At 43.0% G+C, this 27,990-nt stretch overlaps 1 protein-coding gene across 4 annotated transcripts in view; it reads right to left on the bottom strand.

Moving 5' to 3' along the window:
* Nucleotides 1–27,990, bottom strand: part of RASAL1 (RAS protein activator like 1) — a 210,858-nt gene that overhangs the window by 90,996 nt on the left and 91,872 nt on the right. For all 4 annotated transcript variants that reach the window (XM_069759909.1, XM_069759894.1, XM_069759900.1 and 1 more), the window contains exon 5: nucleotides 3,096–3,225. In XM_069759909.1, coding sequence (XP_069616010.1) covers nucleotides 3,096–3,225 — 130 coding nt within the window. The remainder of the gene's footprint in view (nucleotides 1–3,095; nucleotides 3,226–27,990) is intronic.

Raw genomic sequence — 27,990 nt, 5'->3', positions numbered from 1 at the left:
GGAATGTGTGTACTGTGTTGTGCCAAGCTTTGTTTGCCCTGTTACCCTTGCACTGTCCGAGTACCATTTGCACTTTGCTTGTATTGGGCTGTAGGGAAAGGGTACATAGCACTGCACAAAATGCCCTGTCAGCAGCAAGACGTGCCAGCATCATTGCAGGTCCTGGAAGAGGATAACACTGATGTAGATGTGGATATAGTGGCTCTAAATCTATGTTATTGAAAGAGAGGAAAAGAAATTCATTTAAAGGCAATGTTTTGTGTCAAGGAGGTGAAAGAAACTGCATAAGGTGCCAGGAGAGCGTTTTGTTGGCCTCTGTACCCATGAAACCTAGAATAAGAACAATAAGTAGTAATAGTGCATGCAAATAACGAAGGATATTAAGTTGATACTATTTTGATCAAAAGAGCGTAAAAACCATCCCAGTGGAACACACCTACAGATTACACTTATAATAACAGATATGCTGGCTCATGTCTCTGGCCTGGCTTTAGTTTCTTGTACTTCGTACAATTGGGATAGGGGCCACTTGGGTTCTGCATTTTGTATATTTAACTTTCCACAGGCAGGTGAAAAACACAGTGAGTCCAGGTCCAGGTCCTGCTTTTGCCCCTATTTTGAGGCCTGCTGGCACATCATATGGTGATATACAGTGGGTACGGAAAGCATTCAGACCCCTTTAAATTTTTCACTCTTTGTTTCATTGCAGCCATATGATAAATTCAAAAAAGTTCATTTTTTTTCTCATTAATGTACACTCTGCACCCCATCTTGACTGAAAAAAAACAGAAATGTAGTAATTTTTGCAAATTTATTAAAAAATAAAAACTGAAATATCACATGGTCATAAGTATTCAGACCCTTTGCTCAGTATTGAGTAGAATAATCCTTTTGAGCTAGTACAGCCATGAGTCTTCTTGGGAAAGTTTTTCACACCTGGATTTAGGCATCCTCTGGCATTGTTCCTTGCAGATCCTCTCCAGTTCCATTAGGTTGGATGGTGAATGTTGGTGGACAGCCATTTTCAGGTCTCTCCAGAGATGCTCAATTGGGTTTAGGTCAGGGCTCTGGCTGGGATAGTCAAGAATGGTCACAGAGTTGTTCTGACGCCACTCCTTTGTTATTTTAGCTGTGTGCTTAGGGTTATTGTCTTGTTGGAAGGTGAACCTTCGGCCAAGTCTGAGGTCCAGAGCACTCTAGAAGAGGTTTTCATCCAGGATATGTCTGTACTTGGCCGCATTCATGTTTCCTTCAATGACAGTCATCCTGTCCCTGCAGCTGAAAAACACCCCCATAGCATGATGCTGCCACCACCGTTTCACTGTTGGATTGTATTGGGCAGATGATGAGTAGTGCCTGGTTTTCTCCACACATACCACTTAGAATTATCACCAAATAGGTCTATCTTCATCTCATCAGACCAGAGAATCTTATTTTTCATAGTCTGGGAGTTATTCATGTGTTTTTTTTTTATCAAACTCAATGCAGGCTTTCATATGTCTTGCACTGAGGAGAGGCTTCCGTCGGGCCACTCTGCCATAAAGGCATGACTGGTGGAGGGCTGCAGTGATAGTTGACTTTGTGGACCTTTCTCCCCTCTCCCTACTGCATCTCTGGAGCTCAGCCACAGTGATCTTGGAGTTCTTCTTTACCTCTCTCACCAAGGCTCTTCCCCCATGATTGCTCAGTTTGGCTGTATGGGCATGTCTAGGAAGACTTCTGGTGGTCCCATATTTTTTTCCATTTAAGGATTATGGAGACCACTGTGCTCTTAGGAGCCTTGAGTACTGCAGAAATTCTTTTGTAACCTTGGCCAGCTCTGTGTTTTCTGTCTCTGGGCTCCTTGGCCAGTTCCTTTGACCTCATGATTCTCATTTGATCTGACATGCACTGTGAGCTCTTATATAGACAGGTGTCTGCCTTTCCAAATCAAGTCATATCAGTTTAATTAAACACAGCTGGCCTCCAATGAAGGAGTAGAACCATTTCAAGGACGATCACAAGGAAATGGACAGCATGTGACTTAAATATGATAGTCTGAGCAAAGGGTCTGAATACTTATGACCATGTGATATTTCAGTTTTTCTTTTTTAATAAATTTTCAAAAATGTCTACATTTCTTTTTTTTCAGTCAAGATAGGGTGCAGAGTGTACATTAATGAGAAAAAAAATGAACTTTTTTGAATTTACCAAATGGCTGCAATGAAACAATGAGTGAAAAATTTAAAGGGGTCTGAATACTTTCTGTACCCACTGTACTACACTTAGCTACCATTCTGATTGGGTACACCTTGTTGCAGTCAGATGGCTTTTATTCTAGGTTTTGTCTATTAATGGCCCCAGTGTGAATGTGCACCTACACAATGCACTTTTACTAACACATATGCTGGCTCTTGTCTCTGGTTTTGCTATATATCCATGAAGCCTGGAAAGTTCAGCTCTTGGAGGTCTGTGGGGGCTTTGTTATAACTTCAGCTAATGGTAGTCAAGCTTGTGGACTGTACAAGACATTAGATCTGGGGAGAGCAGTAGCTGGGTCAGTCTGGTACGCAAGAGGTTAGAGCCACAAGAAGAACGGTGACCAGCAGTGAAGGCAAACGTTGACTACACTGCTGCTTGTAAGTAGCCGGTGACCAGTAAATGGCCTGTATGTAACTTGTTATTCTCATCCTGTGAAATTATAGAAATGGAGTGATCTAGAAGAAGAATGTTAACTCCTCAGAATCGGCTCATGATGAAAGATTTAGAAACAATCTCTCCTTTTGGGCCAAAGACATTCAGTCCTCCATGTTACGTTTCAAGTTAAGGCTACCCTGTCATTAATTAAACTCTTCTGAGATCTGTGACTCTTTTTAACTTGTTTATTGGGCAAAGGAAGTGACAGCAGTTCCAAGCACATTTTCTGTTCATAGGAATAAGATGCACAATATGAATGACATCATGACACATTTTGATTTTTTTTTTTTGGGGGGGGGTTGGGGGGGGGGTTGGGGGGGGGTAGATTGCTATAACACTACATTTCCAGGAATCCATAGGTAACAAGGGAGTATTGTAAGATTTTAGCTGCATAAAACAATGCTTAATATACCATATACCTAGCTTCTAGGACGTGGCAGTGCAAGTTGCTCTTGTGCTGGTCTTGCATTATGTGCAACTCAAGGTAAATCTCTCCCTGGACTTCTTCATCTGGGTTCACACGACTCAAGTTAATCCAGCTGTCAATTCCTAAAAAAGAGTAAGAAATCTCAATTCTAGTTGATACATTTCATGACTATGAAGGTATATGAGTTCAAGAGAATGCAACAATAAATAGTATGGAAATCAAGAAGCAATATAATTCAGGTAATAACTATGCACCTGCCAAGGTATGTACTTGCTACACTCATCAGGGGAGCTTTAAACTAGAGCAATATGGGAAGAGAAATATACGGCGAGAAAAAAGTATGCAGCTAATGAATTTTTTTGCGAACCCTGCTACTAGAAGTGGAAATAAAGAACAAAAACAACAAACTCTGAAAGAAAATAGAGGAGCAAGAGAAACTGACTACAAACTAAAATGTGTGTATAGAAATGCACAGGGCATGGGAAACAAACAAGGAGAATGGGAGCTGCTAACACAGGAAGAGAGATATGATGTAATAGGCATCACTGAAACTTGGTGGGATGATGCACATGATTGGAATACAAACCTTGAAGGTTACAACTTATTTATAAGAAACAGGCTTAATGGGAGAGGAGGTGTTGCATTGTATGTTAGGAAAGCATATATCTCCACAGAAATCCAAGCTTCAGAGAATGGTAGCTCTGTAGAATCTATGTGAGTAAGAATACAAGGAGAGAAGAACAGAAAGGACACTTGTAGAGATACAAGGTTAGTGGTTGCTCTCGCCAAGTGGCCCGGCTGTCTTTAGAAAGACTGCATGGACCAGGGCCCATACCACTGAACGCCTACTCTCTCTTCCTGTGGGCAGAACACTACTCAGACAACACAGGGTGAGCGTAAAACAGTGTGGCTATAATTTATTGAACCACCAACACACAATAGCATATAGAACAGTCCCAGCAAATAGCCAAGATGGTGCAAGATACAGAGTATCACCGATCTGCTGACTTGTCGGGATTAGAGCTGTATCCAGGGCCAAGTACCGCCTTCAGTGGCTCCCGGCTTTTGGCGGTCCCCCACAGTGAGGAAGTAGTTACAAGCTTAGGAAGATGACAATCCCTTGATGTACGAGGCCAGATGACTTGATTGTCACAACCTGGATTCTCTAAATGCCGTATTTCTTTAGTTGGAGCCATGATGCCATGGCAACTGTAATGCCATCTCTCAAAACACAGGCAGATCCTTCTTTTTATAGGTCACAAGTTCTCATTCAGTCATTCCACCATAGGCTTGGGGGAAGGTGTGAGGAGGCCATCCCTCACTGCTGGAGTGTTCAAACAACATGCATAGATTGTCCTTCATATTGCAGAGCTCCAATGGGTCAACATATTAACAAACAATCAAACATTGTGCCTTTGTTTCCCAAAGATAGCAGAACAATACTAGGACTGCAATACTAGTACAGATACAATAGCTAATCAGCAGCCAGTCAACAAATGGCAGCCATTGAACATTAATTTAATGACAATAAAGGTACCTTCACACTGACCAACTTCACAACGATATCGCTAGCGATCCGTGATGTTGCAGTGTCCTGGATAGCGATATCGTTGTGTTTGACACGCAGCAGCGATCTGGATCCTGCTGTGACATCGTTGGTCGGAGCAGAAAGTCCAGAACTTTATTTCGTCGCTGGATCTCCCGCAGACATCGCTGAATTGGCGTGTGTGACGCCGATTCAGCAATGTCTTCACTGGTAACCAGGGTAAACATTGGGTTACTAAGCGCAGGGTCGCGCTTAGTAACCTGATGTTTACCCTGGTTACCAGTGTAAATGTAAAAAAAAAAACCACTTCATACTTACATTCCGCTGTCTGTCGCGTCCCTCGGCGTTCTGCTTCCCTGCACTGTCAGCGCCGGCCAGCCATAAAGCAGATTACAGCGGTGACATCACCGCTGTGCTTTACGGCCAGCCGGCGCTCACAGTCAGTGCAGGAAAGCACAGCGACGGGGGACAGACACCGGAATGTAAGTATGTAGTGTTTTTTTTTTTTTTACATTAGCACTGGTAACCAGGGTAAACATCGGGTTACTAAGCGCGGCCCTGCGCTTAGTAACCCGATGTTTACCCTGGTTACCAGGGGACTTCGCATAGTTGGTCGCTGGAGAGCTGTCTGTGTGACAGCTCTCCAGCGACCACACAGCGACGCTGCAGCGATCGGGATCGTTGTCTAGATCGCTGCAGCGTCGCTAAATGTGACGGTACCTTAAGAGTCTACAGTCCTTCTCGCATGAACTCTAGCTCATGTCCCTAGGCCTACTGAAATAATATGTCTTGATAATTCAGATTAAATGCGGTGTCGCCACAACACTATTATAGGTGTTTACTATAGGCCACCTGGACAGACTGAAGATATGGATGAACTCTTTTTACATCAGATGTCTTTGTTCTAAAAAAAAGTATGACACAGTGATTATAGGAGATTTTAACTATGCAGATATTTGTGGGGAATCTCTCTCAGGCAAAAGTAATGGGTCCAGAAAATTCTGATTTTCTCACGCTGACAACTTTATCTTTCAAAAGGTAGAAGAGAGAACAAGAGGATCTGCCAATGGACTTCAGAAAGGCAAATTTTAATGGACTCAGAAAGAGGGTAGTAAAGATCCAATAGATGGATGTTCTAAAGCACAGAAATGTCGAAGAAGAATGGGAGATTTTCTCACTGCACAATCAGTAACAATCCAGAAAAGAAGGAAGTATTGGAAGCATTTAAAAACCAGGATGGATGAAAACAGAACTTAAACACATGATAAAAAGGGAAAAGAAATGTACCGTATATCAAATAGAAAAAAGGGGACATATCTAAAGAAGAATATAATGCTGTCAGCTGGGAATGCAGGGCAAGAGTTAGAAGAGCTAAAGACAGTAATAAAGTCAGGCGTGCAAAGGAGACCAAAAGCAATAAAAAGGGATTTTCGGGGTACGTCAAAAAGAAAAGTCAAAGATGCTATAGGATTTTTACTGGATGAAAAAGAGTGAAGTGGTGAAAAATGATGTTGAGAAGGCAGAACTTTTAATTAACCAGATACAGCAGGGGTTTATATCAAACAAGTCATACCAGACTAATCTAATTTCTTTTATGATGGAATTACTGACTGGGTGGATCAGGGAAATGCGGTAATATAGTATATCTCAACTTCAGCAAAGCATTTGTATCTCATACTATACTTATTGAAAATATGACTAAGTATGGGATTGACAAAGCTACGGTTACGTGGATTCATAACTGGCTCAGAAATCATACTCAAAGAGCAGTAATAAATGGTTGCATATCCAATTGGTAGAGTGTTTCAAATGGGGTACCACAAAGCTCTGTCCTTGCCCCAGTGTTGGTCAACAGTTTTATAAATGATCTAGATAAGGGAACTGAAGGTAAACTAATCAAATTTGCAGACAATGCAAAGCTAGGAGGGATAGCTAACAGTGGAGAAGACAGAGAAAGGATTCAGAATGATCCAGATAAGATTGAACAATGGGCTTCCACTAATATAATGGTTTTTAACAGGGGGAAATGCAAGATTCCACATCTGGGAAAGAAAGAAAAATGAAAATAACATCTATAGAATGGGAGGAATACAACTAAACAACAGAACTTGTTAAAGACTTTGGTACACTAATAGATCACAGATTACAAATGAGTCAACAGTGTGATGCAGCAGCAAAAAGGCAAACACAGTTCTAGGATGTATTAAGAGAAGCATAGAGTCTAGATCACGTGAAGTAATTATCCCCCTCTACTCCTCCTTGGTAGACCTCTTCTGGAATACTGTGTCCAGTTCTGTGCACATTTAACCCCTTCGCGCCATGCGCCGTACTAGTACTGCGCTGCCGGCACTGCATAAGTGCCAGCCGCAGTACTAGTACGGCGCCGCCATTTTCCGGTCACCGCGCGGCATCGCACGGTGATCGGGTTCCGGTGTCTGCTGTTCCTGACAGCAGACAATCCCTGCACGCAGCCCCGAGTGCCTGCACCGCCCCCCCGCATCAGCGATCGCTGTGATTGGCTGGTCAATTCTGACCAGCCAATCACAGCGATGTGACAATAAAGTTTCAAAAAAAAAAAAAAAAAGCATGTGACAGGCTGTGATTGATGCTGTGTGACGTCGCACCAATCGCAGCCGTCACTGTAGGTGGGGTGATCGCCACGTCACCTCACCTGATTAACCCCTATGGCGCTGATTGGCTGAACAATAGCTTCTAGCCAATCAGCGCCAAAGGGGTTAATTTAAAATACCGATCACCGCCCTGCACGCCATCTTTCTCTCAGATTTGCCCCTCTGTGTCACCTTAGTGAAGGAATCCATTGGTGGCCAGTGCGATCCTCCCTGGGATCTCCTGCCTCCAGCTTGTGCTCCTGCTTCAGCTTGTGCTCCGTGCTGTGTGCTCTCTGCTGCCATCTGCCTGCTGTGTGACTCCTGTGATCACAGCAGCAGCAGCACCTCCCCCACCCCTTTCCCATCCCCCCATCCCTGTTCCAGTACCCCCTCCCTCCCCCACCCTCCAATTGAAATTTTTTGCGCACTTTTTTTGCGCTTTTTTTCCTGTGCGCGGCGTCCCGCGCAGAGCATTCGTGCTCTTCCTGTGTCCGCAGCGCTCTGATCAGTATCGCTGCTGATCAGAGACTGCGCCACAGGACTTTTTTTTTTAGGTTAGTTAGTGTAGCGGACATTGCAGTCTAAGCGACGTCCGTTTTTTTTTTTTTTTTAGAAAAAAAATTGTAGTTAGTACAGTGTAGTTTTAGACGTAACAAGGTAGCGTAGCCGGCGTCAGTGTTTGGTGACGTCCCTCCATCCCTGTTCAAGTACCCCCTTCCAATTCAATTTTTTGCGCACTTTTTTGCGCTTTTTTTCCTGTGCGCGGCGTCCCGCGCAGAGCATTCGTGCTCTTCCTGTGTCCGCAGCGCTCTGATCAGTATCGCTGCTGATCAGAGACTGCGCCACAGGACTTTTTTTTTTTAGTTAGTGTAGCGGACATTGCAGTCTAAGCGACGTCTGTTTTTTTTTTTTTAGAAAAAAAATTGTAGTTAGTACAGTGTAGTTTTAGACGTAACAAGGTAGCGTAGCCGGCGTCAGTGTTTGGTGACGTCCCTCCATCCCTGTTCAAGTACCCCCCTCCAATTCAATTTTTTGCGCACTTTTTGCGCTTTTTTTCCTGTGCGCGGCGTCCCGCGCAGAGCATTCGTGCTCTTCCTGTGTCTGCAGCGCTCTGATCAGTATCGCTGCTGATCAGAGACTGCGCCACAGGACTTTTTTTTTTTAGTTAGTGTAGCAGACATTGCAGTCTAAGCGACGTCTGTTTTTTTTTTTTTTAGAAAAAAAATTGTAGTTAGTACAGTGTAGTTTTAGACGTAACAAGGTAGCGTAGCCGGCGTCAGTGTTTGGTGACGTCCCTCCATCCCTGTTCAAGTACCCCCCTCCAATTCAATTTTTTGCGCACTTTTTTGCGCTTTTTTTCCTGTGCGCGGCGTCCCGCGCAGAGCATTCGTGCTCTTCCTGTGTCCGCAGCTCTTTGATCAGTATCGCTGCTGATCAGAGACTGCGCTACAGGACTTTTTTTTTTAGTTAGTGTAGCGGACATTGCAGTCTAAGCAACGTCCGATTTTTTTTTTTCTTTTACAAAAATATAATAGTAGTTAGTACAGTGTAGTCTTAGACGTAGATTAGCTGGTGTCACAGCGTTCGTGACGACCGGTCTTTTTTTTTTTTTTTGGAGAAAAAAAAAATTGTACAGGGTAGTTTAGTGGTAGCGTGTTAGTGTAGCCAGCGTCACAGCGTTAGTGACGACCGATCATCTTTTAGAAGAAAAAAAAAATCGTACTGAGTTTTATAGGTAGGGAGGTAGCGTCTTGTGCATAAAAAAAATCTGCTATCGCCGGATTATCTCTAGTGCATTAGGGGAGCGTACGTCACAGTGTTAGTGGCGTTCGCTTTTCTTTTGTAAAAAAAATATTTAGTTGCGTAGGGTAAATTTATACTTTTTTTTTTATACAAACTTATTTTTTTACATTGATTTTTCTTTTCATCTTTTTTTCTTGTTTCTTCTACATTTTTTCTCACTACTTGTTTTTTCTCTCTGATTGGTTTTAATAAAGAGTACCCTATACACAAGCCCCACACATTACACGTGTAAAAGCACCACTTACACACACACCCAGGGTTTGGGAAAAAAAAAATTGCCCATTCGTCAACAAGGCGCTATTCACCAGAGGAGGCTTACGCCATCCTTGCGTCCGACACGGATTCAGCCAGTGAGGAAGATCCCACATTCCTCTATTCCTCCTCCTCATCTGGTGAGGAAAGACCCCTAACACGGCGCCGTAGGACCCAGGCAACTCCTGCAGCAATCGATCCCGTATGGATTGCACCCCCGGAAAATTTTCAGCCCGTCATTCCGGATTTCAGCAGCAGCTCAGGAATCCAGTTTGACACGACTGGCCTCACTGAAATTGACTTCTTCAAATTCTTTTTCAGTGATGAAATAATAAATATTATGGTGGCCCAGAACCTGTATGCCCAACAATTTTTTACCCAAAATCCCACGTCATCTTATGCCAGATGGACCCCCGTAAATGCAGCAGAGATTTTGACATTTTGGGGAATTGTGCTGCATATGGGCCTAATCAAAAAGCCAAAGCTTCGGCAATACTGGAGTACTGACATTCTCTACAGTACACCGGTATTCCGCATGGCCATGAAAAGGACACGATTTGAAGCGATCCAAAAATTTTTGCATTTCAGTGATAATGCACAGTGTCCTCCCCGAGACGATCCAAACTTTGATCGTCTATATAAAATTCGTCCAGTGGTTGAACTCTTCAGCAGAAAATTTGCTGAGGCGTACACACCCCAGAGGGACATCGCTATTGATGAATCTCTCGTTCATTTCAAAGGGAGGCTAAAATTCCGACAGTACCTGCCCAGTAAGAGGTCCAGGTACGGAATAAAGCTGTACAAACTGTGCGAGAGTACCTCAGGGTACACCCACAGATTTAGGGTCTACAAGGGTAAGGACACCCAGATTAACCCCCCTGAATGCCCCCCCATCCTGGGGGTGAGTGGGAAAATTGTGTGGGAATTGCTGCACCCACTGCTGGATAAGGGTTATCACCTTTATATTGACAACTTTTACACCAGCATCCCACTCTTCAAGGCCCTCTCTGCCAGAGGTACAGCTGCATGTGGCACCGTGCGAAAAAATCAGCGAGGCCTCCCTAAGCCGCTAATTGGGCAAACGCTGAGAAAAGGGGAAAGCAGAGCCAAATGCAGCGACAACATGCTGGTGGTCAAGTATAAGGACAAAAGGGATGTCCTTATCCTGACCACCATACACCGTGACAACAGCACCCTTGTCACTGTTCGTGGGACCACAACACAAGTCCCAAAGCCAGATTGTATCCTGGATTACAATCGGTACATGGGGGGTGTGGATCTCTCAGATCAGGTCCTCCAACCATACAGTGCCATGCGAAAAGCTTACGTATGGTACAAAAAATTGGCCGTGCACATTGTACAGATGGCACTGTACAATGCTTTTGTGCTGTCCCGATCTGCAGGCAATACGGGGACCTTCCTTCAGTTTCAGGAGGTAGTCATCAAGGCCCTAATGTTTGGCACTCAGGGAGGTGAGGGTCCCAGTACTTCTGAATCTGATAGTGCCCGTATTGTCCAAGGTCAACATTTCCCAGGACAGGTTCCCCAAACAGCGAGGACAGGACGATCACAAAAACGGTGTAGAGTATGTTCCAAGAGGGGAATCCGAAAGGACACAATTTACCATTGTGAAACCTGCCCTGAGAAACCTGGCCTTTGCATTAAGGATTGCTTCAAAGCATACCACACGTCCACAAATTAATAAAAATTAGTTTATACCCTGTTGACACAACACACTGTGTAGTTTCCAACATGGGGTCACTTGTGGAGTGAGGCACTTGGAGGTTTACGGTGCTCACCACATATCTAAATAAATTCCTTGGTAGGTCCAGTTTTCAAAATGGGGTCACTTGTGGAGTGAGGCACTTGGAGGTTTACGGTGCTCACCACATATCTAAATAAATTCCTTGGGAGGTCCAGTTTTCAAAATGGTGTCACTTGTGGAGTGAGGCACTTGGAGGTTTACGGTGCTCACCACATATCTAAATAAATTCCTTGGTAGGTCCAGTTTTCAAAATGGGGTCACTTGTGGAGTGAGGCACTTGGAGGTTTACGGTGCTCACCACATATCTAAATAAATTCCTTGGGAGGTCCAGTTTTCAAAATGGGGTCACTTGTGGAGTGAGGCACTTGGAGGTTTACGGTGCTCACCACATATCTAAATAAATTCCTTGGGAGGTCCAGTTTTCAAAATGGGGTCACTTGTGGAGTGAGGCACTTGGAGGTTTACGGTGCTCACCACATATCTAAATAAATTCCTTGGGAGGTCCAGTTTTCAAAATGGGGTTACTTGTGGAGGATTTCCACTGTTTAGGTACATCAGGGGCTCTGCAAATGCAACGTGACGCCTGCAGACCAATCCATCTAAGTCTGCATTCCAAATGGTGCTCCTTCCCTTCCGAGTTCTGCCATGCGCACAAACAGTGGTTTTTCCCCACATATGGGGTATCGGCGTACTCGTGAAAAATTGCACAACATTTTTTTCTTTCTATTTTGTCCTATAACCCTTGGGAAAACAAAAAAAACCTTGCTAAAGATCATTTTTGTGGAAAAAATGTGTTCTATTTTTTTTTACGACTCATCATTATAATTTTTGGTGAGGCACTTGGAGGTTCACGGTGCTCATCACATAGCTAGATAAGTTCCTTGAAGGGTCTAGTTTCCAAAATGGGGTCACTTGTGGCGGTTTTCCACTGTTTAGGCACATCAGGGGCTCTCCAAACGGGACATGGTGTCCGATCTCAATTCCAGCCAATTTTGGTTTGTAAAAGTCAAAAGGTGCTCCTTCCCTTCCGAGCCCTGCCCTGTGCCCAAACAGTGGTTTTCCCCCACATATGGGGTATCAGTATATTCAGGATAAATTGGTCAACAACTTTAGTGGTCCATTTTCTCCTTTTACACTTGTGAAGATAAAAAAATTGTTGTTAAAAGATAATTTTTGGGGAAAAAATGTGAATTTTTATTTTCACGCCTCTACGTTCTAAACTTCTGTGAAGCACCTGGGGGTTCAAAGTGCTCACCACATAGCTAGATAAGTTCCTTGAAGGGTCTAGTTTCCAAAATGGGGTCACTTGTGGCGGTTTTCCACTGTTTAGGCACATCAGGGGCTCTCCAAACGGGACATGGTGTCCGATCTCAATTCCAGCCAATTTTGGTTTGTAAAAGTCAAAAGGTGCTCCTTCCCTTCCGAGCCCTGCCGTGTGCCCAAACAGTGGTTTTCCCCCACATATGGGGTATCAGTGTATTCAGGATAAATTGGTCAACAACTTTAGTGGTCCATTTTCTCCTTTTACACTTGTGAAGATAAAAAAATTGTTGTTAAAAGATCATTTTTGGGGAAAAAATGTGAATTTTTATTTTCACGCCTCTACGTTCTAAACTTCTGTGAAGCACCTGGGGGTTCAAAGTGCTCACCACATAGCTAGATAAGTTCCTTGAAGGGTCTAGTTTCCAAAATGGGGTCACTTGTGGCGGTTTTCCACTGTTTAGGCACATCAGGGGCTCTCCAAACGGGACATGGTGTCCGATCTCAATTCCAGCCAATTTTGGTTTGTAAAAGTCAAAAGGTGCTCCTTCCCTTCCGAGCCCTGCCGTGTGCCCAAACAGTGGTTTTCCCCCACATATGGGGTATCAGTGTATTCAGGATAAATTGGTCAACAACTTTAGTGGTCCATTTTCTCCTTTTACACTTGTGAAGATAAAAAAATTGTTGTTAAAAGATCATTTTTGGGGAAAAAATGTGAATTTTTATTTTCACGCCTCTACGTTCTAAACTTCTGTGAAGCACCTGGGGGTTCAAAGTGCTCACCACATAGCTAGATAAGTTCCTTGAAGGGGCTAGTTTCCAAAATGGGGTCACTTGTGGCAGTTTTCCACTGTTTAGGCACATCAGGGGCTCTCCAAACGGGACATGGTGTCCGATCTCAATTCCAGCCAATTTTGGTTTGTAAAAGTCAAAAGGTGCTCCTTCCCTTCCGAGCCCTGCCGTGTGCCCAAACAGTGATTTTCCCCCACATATGGGGTATCAGTGTATTCAGGATAAATTGGTCAACAACTTTAGTGGTCCATTTTCTCCTTTTACACTTGTGAAGATAAAAAAATTGTTGTTAAAAGATCATTTTTGGGGAAAAAATGTGAATTTTTATTTTCACGCCTCTACGTTCTAAACTTCTGTGAAGCACCTGGGGGTTCAAAGTGCTCACCACATAGCTAGATAAGTTCCTTGAAGGGTCTAGTTTCCAAAATGGGGTCACTTGTGGCGGTTTTCCACTGTTTAGGCACATCAGGGGCTCTCCAAACGGGACATGGTGTCCGATCTCAATTCCAGCCAATTTTGGTTTGTAAAAGTCAAAAGGCGCTCCTTCCCTTCCGAGCCCTGCCGTGTGCCCAAACAGTGGTTTTCCCCCACATATGGGGTATCAGTGTATTCAGGATGAATTGGTCAACAACTTTAGTGGTCCATTTTCTCCTTTTACACTTGTGAAGATAAAAAAATTGTTGTTAAAATATCATTTTTGGGGAAAAAATGTGAATTTTTATTTTCACGCCTCTACGTTCTAAACTTCTGTGAAGCACCTGGGGGTTCAATGTGCTCACCACATAGCTAGATAAGTTCCTTGAAGGGTCTAGTTTCCAAAATGGGGTCACTTGTGGCGGTTTTCCACTGTTTAGGCACATCAGGGGCTCTCCAAACGGGACATGGTGTCCGATCTCAATTCCAGCCAATTTTGGTTTGAAATAGTCAAACGGCGCTCCTTCCCTTCCGAGCCCTGCCGTGCGCCCAGACAGTGGTTTTCTCCCACATATGGGGTATCAGTGTATTCAGAAGGAATTGCACAACAACTTTCGTGGTCCATTTTCTTCTTTTACCCTTGTGAAAATAAAAAAAATGTTGCTAAAAGATCATTATGTGGAAAAAAAAGTTAAATGTTATTTTTTTCCTTCCACAGTCCGTTACTTCCTGTGAAGCACCTGAAGGGTTAATAAACTTCTTGAATGTGGTTTTGAGTACCTCGGGGGGTATAGTTTTTAGAATGGTGTCACTTTTGGGTATTTTAAATCCTATAAGCCTCTCAAAGTGACTTCAAATATGATGTGGTCCCTACAAAAAATGGTTTTATAAAAGTTGTTGAAAAAATGAGAAATCGCTGTTTAACTTTTAACCCTTATAACTCCCTAAGGAAAAAAAAATTGGTTCCAAAATGTTGCTGATGTAAAGTAGACATGTGGGAAATGTTATTTATTAACTAATTTGTGCGATATGAGTCTCTAATGCAAGGGTATAAAAATTCAAAGTTTGAAAATTGCAAAATTTTCAAAATTTTCGCCAAATTTCCGTTTTTTTCACAAAGAAACGAAGGTAATATCAAATAAATTTTACCACTATCATGAAGTACAATATGTCACGAGAAAACAATGTCAGAATCGCCAGGATCCGTTGAAGCGTTTCAGAGTTATTACCTCATAAAGTGACAGTGGTCAGAATTGTAAAAATTGGCCCTGTCACTTAGGTGAAAACAGGCTTCGGGGTGAAGGGGTTAAAAAAAAATCGAAAAACTAGAACAAGTTCAGAGAAGAGCTAAAAGGATGGTGAGCGGACTGCAAACTATGCCCTATGAGGAACAGTTAAAGGATCTGGGAATGTTTAGCTTGCAAAAAAGAAGTCTAAGAGGAAACGTAAAAGCTGTCTACAAATATCTGAAAAGATGTGACAGTGTAGAAGGATCATCCTTATTCCCATTTGCACATGGAAACATGAGAAGCAATGGAATGAAACTGAAAGGGAGAAGATACAGATTAGATATTAGAAAAGTTCTCCTTCAATGGAAGTCTTCAAACAGAGGATGGACAGACATCTGTCTGAGATGGTTTAGTGAATTCTGCATTGAGCAGGGGGTTGGATATGATGATCCTAGAGGTCCCTTGCAACTCTAACATTCTACTGATTCTACTGTACACTCCCTTTAAAACGGACAACGGGTTAAGTGTCATATTTTTGCTCTTATTTTATTCCCGATGCTCCACTGAGTATTTAGATTTTTTTTCTTCTTTAACCCCTTTCTGCCATCAGACGTACTATTGCGTCCATGGGGGGTGGGCCCTACTTCCCAAGGACGCAATAGTACGTCATATGCGATCGGCAGCGCTCACGGGGGGAGCGGCGCCGATCGCGGCCGGGTGTCAGCTGCCTATCGCAGCTGACATCCGGCACTATGTGCCAGGAGCGGTCACGGACCGCCCCCGGCACATTAACCCCCGGCACACCGCGATCAAAGATGATCGCGATGTGCCGGCGGTGCAGGGAAGCACCGCGCAGGGAGGGGGGCTCCCTGCGGGCTTCCCTGAGACCCCCGCAGCAACGCGATGTAATCGCGTTGCTGCGAGGGTCTTGCCGCCCTCCCTCCCTGCTCCAGGTCCCGGATCCAAGATGGCCGCGGATCCGGGTCCTGCAGGGAGGGAGGTGGCTTCACAGAGCCTGCTCAGAGCAGGCACTGTGAAGGCTGCAGCGCTGCATGTCAGATCAGTGATCTGACAGAGTGCTGTGCAAACTGTCAGATCACTGATCTGTGATGTCCCCCCCTGGGACAAAGTAAAAAAGTAAAAAAAAAATTTTCCAAATGTGTAAAAAAAATTAAAAAAAAATATTCCTAAATAATGAAAAAAAAAAAAAAATATTCCCATAAATACATTTCTTCATCTAAATAAAAAAAAAAAAAAACAATAAAAGTACACATATTTAGTATCGCCGCGTCCGTATCGACTCGCCCTATAAAACTGGCACACTAGTTAACCCCTTCAGTAAACACCGTAAGAAAAAAAAAAAAAAAACGAGGCAAAAAACGACGCTTTATTATCATACCGCCGAACAAAAAGTGGAATAACACGTGATCAAAAAGACAGATATAAACAACCATGGTACCGCTGAAAGCGTCATCTTGTCCCGCAAAAAACGAGCCACCATACAGCATCATCAGCAAAAAAATGAAAAAGTTATAGTCCTGAGAATAAAGCGATGCCAAAATAATTATTTTTTCTATAAAATAGTTTTTATCGTATAAAAGCGCCAAAACATAAAAAAATGATATAAATGAGATGTCGCTGTAATCATACTGACCCGAAGAATAAAACTGCTTTATCAATTTTACCAAACGCGGAACGGTATAAACGCCTCCCCCAAAAGAAATTCATGAATAGCTGGTTTTTGGTCATTCTGTCTCACAAAAATCGGAATAAAAAGCGATCAAAAAATGTCACGTGCCCGAAAATGTTACCAATAAAAACGTCAACTCGTCGCGTAAAAAACAAGACCTCACATGACTGTGTGGACCAAAATATGGAAAAATTATAGCTCTCAAAATGTGGTAACGCAAAAAATATTTTTTGCAATAAAAAGCGTCTTTCAGTGTGTGACGGCTGCCAATCATAAAAATCCGCTAAAAAACCCGCTATAAAAGTAAATCAAACCCCCCTTCATCACCCCCTTAGTTAGGGAAAAATAAAAAAATGTATTTATTTCCATTTTCCCATTAGGGCTAGGGTTAGGGCTAGGGTTAGGGCTAGGGTTAGGGCTAGTGTTAGGGTTAGGGCTAGGGTTAGGGCTAGGGTTAGGGCTAGGGCTAGGGCTAGGGTTAGGGTTAGGGCTAGGGTTAGGGTTAGGGCTAGGGTTAGGGCTAGGGTTAGGGTTAGGGCTAGGGTTAGGGCTAGGGTTAGGGCTAGGGTTAGGGCTAGGGTTAGGGCTAGGGTTAGGGTTGGGGCTAGGGTTAGGGCTAGGGTTAGGGCTAGGGTTAGGGCTACAGTTAGGGTTGGGGCTAAAGTTACAGTTAGGGTTTAGATTACATTTACAGTTGGGAATAGGGTTGGGATTAGGGTTAGGGGTGTGTCAGGGTTAGAGGTGTGGTTAGGGTTACCGTTGGAATTAGGGTTAGGGGAGTGTTTGGATTAGGGTTTCAGTTATAATTGGGGGGTTTCCACTGTTTAGGCACATCAGGGGCTCTCCAAAAGCGACATGGCGTCCGATCTCAATTCCAGCCAATTCTGCGTTGAAAAAGTAAAACAGTGCTTCTTTCCTTCCGAGCTCACCCGTGTGCCCAAACAGGGGTTTACCCCAACATATGGGGTATCAGCGTACTCAGGACAAATAGGACAACAACTGTTGGGGTCCAATTTCTCCTGTTACCCTTGGGAAAATACAAAACTGGGGGCTAAAAAATAATTTTTGTGGGAAAAAAAAGATTTTTTATTTTTACGGCTCTGCGTTATAAACTGTAGTGAAACACTTGGGGTTCAAAGTTCTCACAACACATCTAGATAAGTTCCCGGGGGGGTCTAGTTTCCAATATGGGGTCACTTGTGGGGGGTTTCTACTGTTTAGGTACATTAGGGGCTCTGCAAACGCAATGTGACGCCTGCAGACCATTCCATCTAAGTCTGCATTCAAATGGCACTCCTTCCCTTCCGAGCCCTCCCATGCGCCCAAACAGTGGTTTCCCCCCACATATGGGGTATCAGCGCACTCAGGACAAATTGGACAACACATTTTTGGGTCCAATTTCTCCTGTTACCCTCGGGAAAATACAAAACTGGGGGCTAAAAAATAATTTTTGTGGGAAAAAAATTTTGTTTTATTTTTACGGCTCTCCATTATAAACCTCTGTGAAGCCCTTGGTGGGTCAAAGCGCTCACCACACATCTAGATAAGTTCCTTAGGGGGTCTACTTTCCAAAATGGTGTCACTTGTGGGGGGTTTCTACTGTTTAGGTACATTAGGGGCTCTGCAAACGCAATGTGACGCCTGCAGACCATTCCATCTAAGTCTGCATTCAAATGGCACTCCTTCCCTTCCGAGCCCTCCCATGCGCCCAAACAGTGGTTTCCCCCCACATATGGGGTATCAGCGCACTCAGGACAAATTGGACAACACATTTTTGGGTCCAATTTCTCCTGTTACCCTCGGGAAAATACAAAACTGGGGGCTAAAAAATAATTTTTGTGGGAAAAAAATTTTGTTTTATTTTTACGGCTCTCCATTATAAACCTCTGTGAAGCCCTTGGTGGGTCAAAGCGCTCACCACACATCTAGATAAGTTCCTTAGGGGGTCTACTTTCCAAAATGGTGTCACTTGTGGGGGGTTTCTACTGTTTAGGTACATTAGGGGCTCTGCAAACGCAATGTGACGCCTGCAGACCATTCCATCTAAGTCTGCATTCAAATGGCACTCCTTCCCTTCCGAGCCCTCCCATGCGCCCAAACAGTGGTTTCCCCCCACATATGGGGTATCAGCGCACTCAGGACAAATTGGACAACACATTTTTGGGTCCAATTTCTCCTGTTACCCTCGGGAAAATACAAAACTGGGGGCTAAAAAATAATTTTTGTGGGAAAAAAATTTTGTTTTATTTTTACGGCTCTCCATTATAAACCTCTGTGAAGCCCTTGGTGGGTCAAAGCGCTCACCACACATCTAGATAAGTTCCTTAGGGGGTCTACTTTCCAAAATGGTGTCACTTGTGAGTGGTTTCTACTATTTAGGTACATTAGGGGCTCTGCAAACGCAACATGGCGTCTCATCTCAATTCCTGTTAATTTTGCATTGAAAAGTCAAACGGCGCTCCTTCCTTTCCGAGCTCTCCCATCCGCCCAAACAGTGGTTTACCCCCACATATGGGGTATCAGCGCACTCAGGACAAATTGTACAACAACTATTGGGGTCCAATTTCTTCTCTTACCCTTGGAAAAATAAAAAATTGGGGGCGAAAAGATAATTTTTGTGAAAAAATATGATTTTTTTATTTTTACGGTTCTGCATTATAAACTTCTGTGAAGCACTGGGTGGGTCAAAGTGCTCACCACACCTCTAGATAAGTTCCTTAGGGGGTCTACTTTCCAAAATGGTGTCACTTGTGGGGGGTTTCAATGTTTAGGCACATCAGTGGCTTTCCAAACGCAACATGGCATCCCATCTCAATTCCTGTCAATTTTGCATTGAAAAGTCAAACGGCGCTCCTTCCCTTCCGAGCTCTCCCATCCGCCCAAACAGTGGTTTACCCCCACATATGGGATATCAGCTTACTCAGGACAAATTGTACAACAACTATTGGGGTCCAATTTCTTCTCTTACCCTTGGAAAAATAAAAAATTGGGGGCGAAAAGATAATTTGTGTGAAAAAATATGATTTTTTATTTTTACGGTTCTACATTATAAACTTCTGTGAAGCACTTGGTGGGTGAAAGAGCTCACCACACCTCTATATAAGTTCCTTAGGGGGTCTACTTTCCAAAATGGTGTCACTTGTGGGGGGTTTCAATGTTTAGGCACATCAGGGGCTCTCCAAACGAAACATGGTGTCCCATCTCAATTCCTGTCAATTTTGCATTGAAAAGTCAAATGGCGCTCCTTCGCTTCCGAGCTGTGCCATGCGCCCAAACAGTGGTTTACCCCCACATGTGGGGTATTGGCGTACTCAGGACAAATTGTACAACAATGATTGCAGTCCATTTTCTCCTGTTACCCTTGGTAAAATAAAACAAATTGGAGCTGAATTAAATTTTTTGTGAAAAAAAGTTAAATGTTCATTTTTATTTAAACATTCAAAAAATTCCTGTGAAGCACCAGAAGGGTTAATAAACTTCTTGAATGTGGTTTTAAGCACCTTGAGGGGTGTAGTTTTTAGAATGGTGTCACACTTGGGTATTTTCTATCATATAGACCCCTCAAAATGACTTCAAATGAGATGTGGTCCCTAAAAAAAAATGGTGTTGTAGAAATGAGAAATTGCTGGTCAAATTTTCACCCTTATAACTCCCTAAGAAAAAAAAATTTTGGTTCCAAAATTGTGCTGATGTAAAGTAGACATGTGGGAAATGTTACTTATTAAGTATTTTGTGTGACATATATCTGTGATTTAATTGCATAAAAATTCAAAGTTGGAAAATTGCGAAATTTTCATAATTTTCGCCAAATTTCCGTTTTTTTCACAAATAAACGCAGGTACTATCAAAGAATTTTTACCATTGTCATGAAGTACAATATGTCACGAGAAAACAATGTCAGATTCACTGGGATCCGTTGAAGCGTTCCAGAGTTATAACCTCATAAAGGGACAGTGGTCAGAATTGTAAAAATTGGCCCGGTCATTAACGTGCAAACCACCCTTGGGGGTAAAGGGGTTAAACCAGCCATACAATTCCAGAGATATGAGCCTTTTTATTTAAAACTTATTTTTACTGTCTTTACCAAGGAGGTGTGGCAGACAGGATTGGGGAAATGTATTTAGGCTTCTCTGGATTATTATCCTATAAGCAACACCCCCTTGTTAAAAACATAAAAACTAGCACAAGTTAAAAAGGTCAATATTTCTAGAGACTTGCATACTTCTGACCACATTACAACTACATGTGCTCTGCCCCTCTCAATACATATGAACACACTGTAGCAATGCTACTCACTTGGGAGCGTTCGGAGGTATCACAGGAACTATTACTATTTAAAGTACGGCTGGTTTATTTCAGTCCTCATAAACCACATCACAGGAAAACTTAAATACAGCCTTTGTCTGGCACAAAGTAAAACATAAAGTAACAAGTCCATACAATAGTGCTGGTCAGCTCTCCTGGCTTAGAGTCCAACTTCTTCTTTTAGTAAAGACACTCAATCCAGGAGAGCTGCACACCTCCATAAACACAGCCATGTGTGAGACAAACAGGTTTCATTTTACAAAGTGAACCACATCCAGGGGTGGAGATATGGTGAGCAGTCATTTTTCTCAACTCATCTAGCTGCTGGCAATCAACCTGTCATGGCCCATTAACCCCTTGTAGTTCAATACGTACTAAAGCATTACTCCAAGGTTATCTACCATGCACTAGGTGTCCTATAGCCACTTTACAGCACACTCTCACAGGTAATACCTGTGAATCCTGACAGCATGTGCACCACATGCAGTCTGGATTCAGAAATCTGCAGCCACGAAGAGTGACTGCCGACTTTCATCAGAAAACTGGATAACCACTTTAAGTCTATACAGCTACTGTACATGCAACATAAGGCAAAGAGCCTAAGAGGGACTCTGCAGCCATGCCTCAGGAGTGCCAAAGACACAGCTGCTCATCTTGACAGTTCTCTGACAGATCACACGAGTTGGAACTGTCAGAGTTTTAGTAGCAAAGAAATTTAGATGGCTATGCAAACATTAGAAATCTTGTACTACCCATAGCTCTAGTATTTCTACATGTGTAGATAAGTGTGCACCTAATGATGGAGGGCCCATCAGAGTTGTAGTGGCAGACATGGAGCCCAAAGGAACATTACCAAGTGTTGTCTACTGAGTTCTCTGAAATGTGTCTTTTACTGAGCAGTACTCCCTCTCCAATTAAACTGTTCATGTGGTTTTTTTTTAACCCCACTTCACTTTTACAACCAGACGTGTACCGCCCATAGCGACAGACCAAGGGGCATTTCTTGTGCCTGTAAGCTGGTGGGCGCCCACTCGGCACTCCCACTTGTACGTCATCACAATCTCAGTAGCACCCGCAACCTCAGGTTCTGTATATCGATGAATAAAATGGTGGATTAGAAAATTGAAAATTCCGTGATTCACCATTCAACCCATTCCTGTGAGTCTGAGACTCAGCACACTGAAGTTGGTGTTGTGATATCATCGCAAAATGAGAAGTGTTTATTTTATTTTTAATGTCGGTAGCAGTGGGACCCTCATACTTGAGTGGGGGCTGAGTTGTGGGGACATCATACTGAGGAAGGGGCTGTGAGAGTATCATACTGAGGGGTAGTCATACTGTGTAAGGGGCTATTGGCCAGGGCCGGACTGGCCATCTGGCAATTCTGGCAAATGCCAGAAGGACCTGTCTGGACATGGGCTGCCTTGTCTGCTACGTTGTTAGCAGAATCTGTGTTCTCAAGACACCCATACTGTTAAAAGTTGTGATGAAACACAAAGGCTCTCACTCAGTCACTTACCCCAGCAGCCTCAGGTATCATTAGAAATATTGTTCTTGTAGAAAATCTTCCTTTCCACCATCCAGGGTAATATTAGTAATATACAACGCATACCGGCGCATGTCCATGCGCCCCCCATGTTAAAGATAGGGGCGCATGATGCATGCGTCGGTATGCGTCGACGACGCTGCGCCCAACAACGTGAATGTAGCCTTACAGACTCTCTATTTGTTAAGGGAAATATATATATATATATATATATATATATATATATATATAATACATGTAGGTCTGTCATCCTGGTATGTATGTCCCTTATCCTAAGCCCCATCCTGGTATATATCCCCCATCTTGGTATATGTCCCCTGTTCTGCCACTGTTCTTTAATGTATAGTAGGAAATAAACCGTTATACTCACCAGAGTCGTACATAGAAGAAGTATAATGCACCCCCCCATACTCCTCAATCTTACACCGATGCCTCTACCTTGTGCCAGTCATTACACTGGTTACCCATCCACTCCAGAATCCAGTACAAACTTATTACCCTCACCCACAAAGCACTCCATGGCTCAGCACTACCCTACATCTCCTCCCTTGTCTCAGCCTACCACCCTACCAGTGCTCTCCGTTCTGCTAATGACCTGAGGTTAGGATCCTCAATAATTAGAACCTCCCACTCCCGTCTCCAAGACTTTTCACGTGCTGCGCCAGTTCTTTGGAATGCACTACCCAGTTGCAAACGATTAAACCCCAATCCCCACAGTTTTAAGCGTGCCTAAAAACGCACTTGTTCACATCGGCCTACAGTCTCAACGCATTAACCTAAATATCCCTGTGTTGCCCATTCAAAATTTTTACCATAACCAGGTTCCTCGCATCATGTTCTCACATGCTTTATGCATTTAATAGCCCTCTGTGTCTGTACTGGTACATACTTGGGCTGATAACCGGTTCATGCAGCATTACATGAACACCCGATTCTTACACTTTGGTCAAAACAACGAAAGCAATTGTTACCATCCACCTTTTGTGTCTCCCCTTTTCCTCATAGATTGTAAGCTTGCGAGCAGGGCCCTCATTCCTCTTGGTATCTATTTTGATCTATGTATTTATTGTTATGCTGTAATGTCTGTTGTATGTACAAGTCCCCTCTAAAATGCTGCGAAATATGTTGGCGCTATAGAAATAAAATAATAATAATAATAATAATTATTATTATTATTATAGTATAATGCATCCCGTAGTCCTCCATGTAATATGCTGTACAACTCATAGTCATCCTTGAAGTATAGACCCGTCCTCTGCCTTCGACACAGTTGACCACTGCCTCCTACTACACATCCTCTCTTCCTTTGGTGTCAAAGACCTTGCCCTATCCTGGATCTCCTCATACCTTACCAACCGCACATTTAGTGTTTCCTACTCCCACACTAGCTCCTCATCTCGCCCTCTCGCTGTTGGTGTCCCTCAAGGCCCTGTCCTAGGACCCCGTTCTCTTCTCAATCTATACCCGTGGCCTGGGACAACTCATAAATTCCTATGGCTTCCAGTACCATCTATATGCTGATGACACTCAGATCTACCTCTCTGGCCCAGATGTCACCTCTCTACTCTCCAGAATCTGAGTGTCTATCAGCCATATCCCCCTTCTCCTTTTGCTTCCTCAAGCTCAATGTGGACAAATCTGAACTAATTATCTTTCCTCTATCTTGCATACCTTCCCTACCTGATGTATCACAATAACTGACATCATGCTCTCCCCCGTACCAGTAGTCTGCTGCCTCGGAGTAACCCTTGACTCTGCCCTTTCCTTCAAACTGCACATCCAAGCTCTCATCACCTCCTTTCGCTCCAGAGCAAAAAATATTTCGAGATTTCGTCCTTTCCTCAACCCTCACTCTACCAAAATGCTTGTGCATGCCCTAATCATCTGCCTCCTCGACTACTGCAACATCCTCCTGTGTGGCCTACTTTCTATCACTCTCACACCCCTCCAGTCCTTCCTTAACTCTGCTGCCCAACTAATTAATCTTTCTCCTGCTTCTCCTCTTTGCAAATACCTTCACTGGCTCCCAGTTTCCCAGCGTATCCAGTTTAAACTACTAACACTGTCTTACAAAGCCATCCATAACCTTTCTCCTCCGAATATTTCCGAACTAATCAATATCTTCCCTCACGTAATCTCCCAAGACCTCCTTCTCTCCTCTACGCTTATTCGCTCGTCACCCAATTGCCTCCAAGATTTCTCCCGAATATCCCCCATCCTTTGGAATTCTGTGCCCCAACACGTCCGGTTATCCACCACATTTTGATCCTTCAGACGGAACCTGAAAACCCATCTCTTCAAAAAAGCTTACAAGCTGTAATGACCACGCGGCCACCTCAACACCATCGAAGCTACTGCAACCCCCGACCTCCTGTCTCCTTCCTCAAAATCCTGTAGAATGTAAGCCCGCAAGGGCAGGGTCCTCTTCCCTCTGTACCAGTCTGTCATTGTTAGTTTGTTTACTGTAAGTGATATCTGTAATTTGTATGTAACCCCATCTCATGTACAGCACCATGGAATTAATGGTGCTATATAATTATATGATAATAAAATATCCCATCTGGTTCATGGGGACAGGGACAACATGGGCCTCGGTGATTTCAAATGCTAGGACTGAATTTCAGCCCCAGTCTGTACCTGGTTAGGACCATGATACTGCGATGGGTGGTAGGCTGTGGAGTATCATACTGAGGGGGCATCATACTGTGTGGGAAACAGTGATATGATATGATCTAATATGACTGTGTGGGGGAAATCATACTGAATGAGGGCATTATACAGAGTGAGGGCCATCATACTGATAGTTGTACGTGTATTATACTCTCTATGTGTGGGTAAGGAATTTTTGAGAACATCAAACTATAATGGCCAGGAAAGGGGCTTGAATAGAGGCAAAATTACCGTGTACTTGCCATAATACATGTCTATGTCCTGTTTAAAAATATGGGAGATATGACCCTGCCCACTCCACAGTGTATATATATATATATATATATATATATATATATATATATATTTTAAAGGGGGCACAATTAAAACTTTTGTTATAGGACGACGTAAATTTTATGTATACCCATGACTACAGCCAGGTCATAGCGTCAAACATCCAGGGCTCTGGCCCCAAACTTTTTGGCCAGAGTTCCAGATCTCCTGCAACCACCGCATTGAACTGCGTCAGTATCAACATGACGCTGAAACAGTTAAATCTTGTGATAGAGCAGCGAGACATAAGCCCCCTGACTTATCACTGTCCATCTCGTAAGCCGCAAACCACGGCTTATGAGACGTCAGCATAGGCGGCGCGATGATGTCATTGCATAGTGCCACTCTGCAGGCCAGCTATGGAAGAGGAGGCGGAGGCAGCAGTGCCAGGAATCAGGATTAGGTGAGTATAAACGTCATTGAAGATGACGACAGGTGAAGATAGCAAGTGCCGGGGGCCTGAGCCAGCGGCGACACCGGCACCTGGCCCCCATAGCGCGCCGGTGTCCCCACCTGCTCAGGACACTGGCACTTGGCCCCTAGCGACGAGAGGGGAGTATGTCATTTTTTTTTTAATCGCAGCAGCAGCAGCATATGGAGCATATTATTCTATGGAGCATCTTATGGGACCATCAACCTTTATGGAGTAGCATATGGGGCATATTATTCCATGGAGCATCTTATGGGACCATCAACCTTTATGGAGTAGCATATGGGGCATATTATTCCATGGAGCATCTTATGGGGCCATCAACCTTTGTGCAGCATTACATGGGGCATATTTTTTGTAAGGAGCATCTTATGGGGCCCATCATGAACTGTATGGAGCATTAGGATATTCAAAAACATTTAACCTACTGATGTCTCAATTAATTTTACTTTTATTGGTATCTATTTTTATTTTTGAAATTTACCAGCAGCTGCTGCATTTTCCACCCTAGGCTTATACTCTAGTCAATAAGTTTTCCCAGTTTTTTTGTGGCAAAATTAGAGGGGTCGGCTTATACTCGGGTCAGCTTATACGCGAGTATATATACGGTATGTATTTGCTGTGTAGTGGTAATGTTTGTAGACATTGTGTTGCAGTGTTATGTTGGCTATTATAGTAGTATTTATGATAACATTGGTGTTTGTATAGTGTATTTTTGGTTAGCAACAGTGGTATACTGTAATTATATATGTATAGATCCTCTTTTAAATGGTGGGAAGGGGGTCGTATGGGGAGACATGCACTTTGGGGCTTGGGCCCCTGATCTTTTAGGACCCTAGCAACACCTCTGATTACAGCCAAATAAGAGCATGATTTTTGGAGGATGAATAGTAATTTTTAATGCCACAATTTAATTTACCATATAATATACTGAACAACAGAAAAAAATTATTTGTGGTGTGAATAAAAGGCCAGCATTTCTGCCATTGTTTTTCATGTTTTACTTTATGTTATTCTGCAGAAAAAACGCTTAAAAAACGCATACATAAGCATCCCATCATTTTTAATGCATTCTGCAATTTTTGTGCACATGATGCGTTTTTTTCCGTGAGAAAACGCATCGCGGTAAAAAATGCAGCATGTTCATGAATTTTGTGGACTTTTCACGTTTTTGCCGCTATTTAATGCATTGGGAAGCGCCGGGAAAAAAGCACAAAAAACGTGCAAAAAACGTGAAAAAAATGCATGCGGATTTCTTGCAGAAAATGTCCGGTTTTGTTCAGGAAATTTCTGCAAGAAATCCTGACGTGTACACATAGCCTTCCAGTTAAACTACATTTATATAGTTTTTTTCTTATTTTTTAAAGAATATAAAAGAAAAAATATATTTAAAAAAATGGTTTATCTGACAATTTATCTTTTTTTTTCTCTCTAGGAACTGTGTGAGAGCTTCATTTTTTGGGGGTGAGCTGCAGTTTTATTAGTACCATATTGTACTATTAGTACATATAACTTTTTGATTGATTTGTATTACTTTTTTAAATCATTTTTATTTCCAAATAAAGTAATATTTTAATATTTCAGACTTCTACAGATGCAGAGATACCAATTTTCATTTTTTATTTAATTTTTCTTTGTGTAATTTAAACTTTTATACAGTATTTTGTGGTGTTTTTTTTAAAGATTTAATTATTTTTAAACTGTTTATCTTTTCTACCAGTTATAGTTTGAGTCCTGGTACAATGCAGTTCAATACTTCTGTATTGCAGTGTATTGTCAACGCTCTTTAATTAAAGTCTGCTTGTGGCAGGGATTCTTATGAGTCAAAACTCATAAGGCCAGACACGAGGGCCTCAACTAATGCAGACGTGTTGGGCCTGGTGTACTTTCTGTGAAAATCCATGTCAGAATGGATAAAGGTACCATCACATATAACGATATCGTTAACGATATTGTTGCTTTTTGTGACGTAACAACGGTATCGTTAACGAAATCGTTATGCGTGACAGCGACCAACGATCAGGCCCCTGCTGGGAGATCGTTGGTCGCTGGGGAATGATCAGGACTTTATTTCGTCGCTGGATCACCCGCTGACATCGCTGAATCGGCGTGTGTGACGCCGATACAGCGATGTCTTCACTGGTAACCAGGGTAAACATCGGGTTACTAAGCGCAGGGCCGCGCTTAGTAACCCGATGTTTACCCTGGTTACCATTGTAAAAGTAAAAAAAAAAAACACTACATACTTACATTCCTGTCGCGTC

This window comes from Ranitomeya imitator, chromosome 1 (assembly GCF_032444005.1).
Source record: "Ranitomeya imitator isolate aRanImi1 chromosome 1, aRanImi1.pri, whole genome shotgun sequence".
NCBI lineage: Eukaryota > Metazoa > Chordata > Amphibia > Anura > Dendrobatidae > Ranitomeya > Ranitomeya imitator.
The sequence above is the reverse complement of the archived record's forward strand: the minus strand, read 5'-3'. Positions and strand labels throughout refer to the sequence as shown.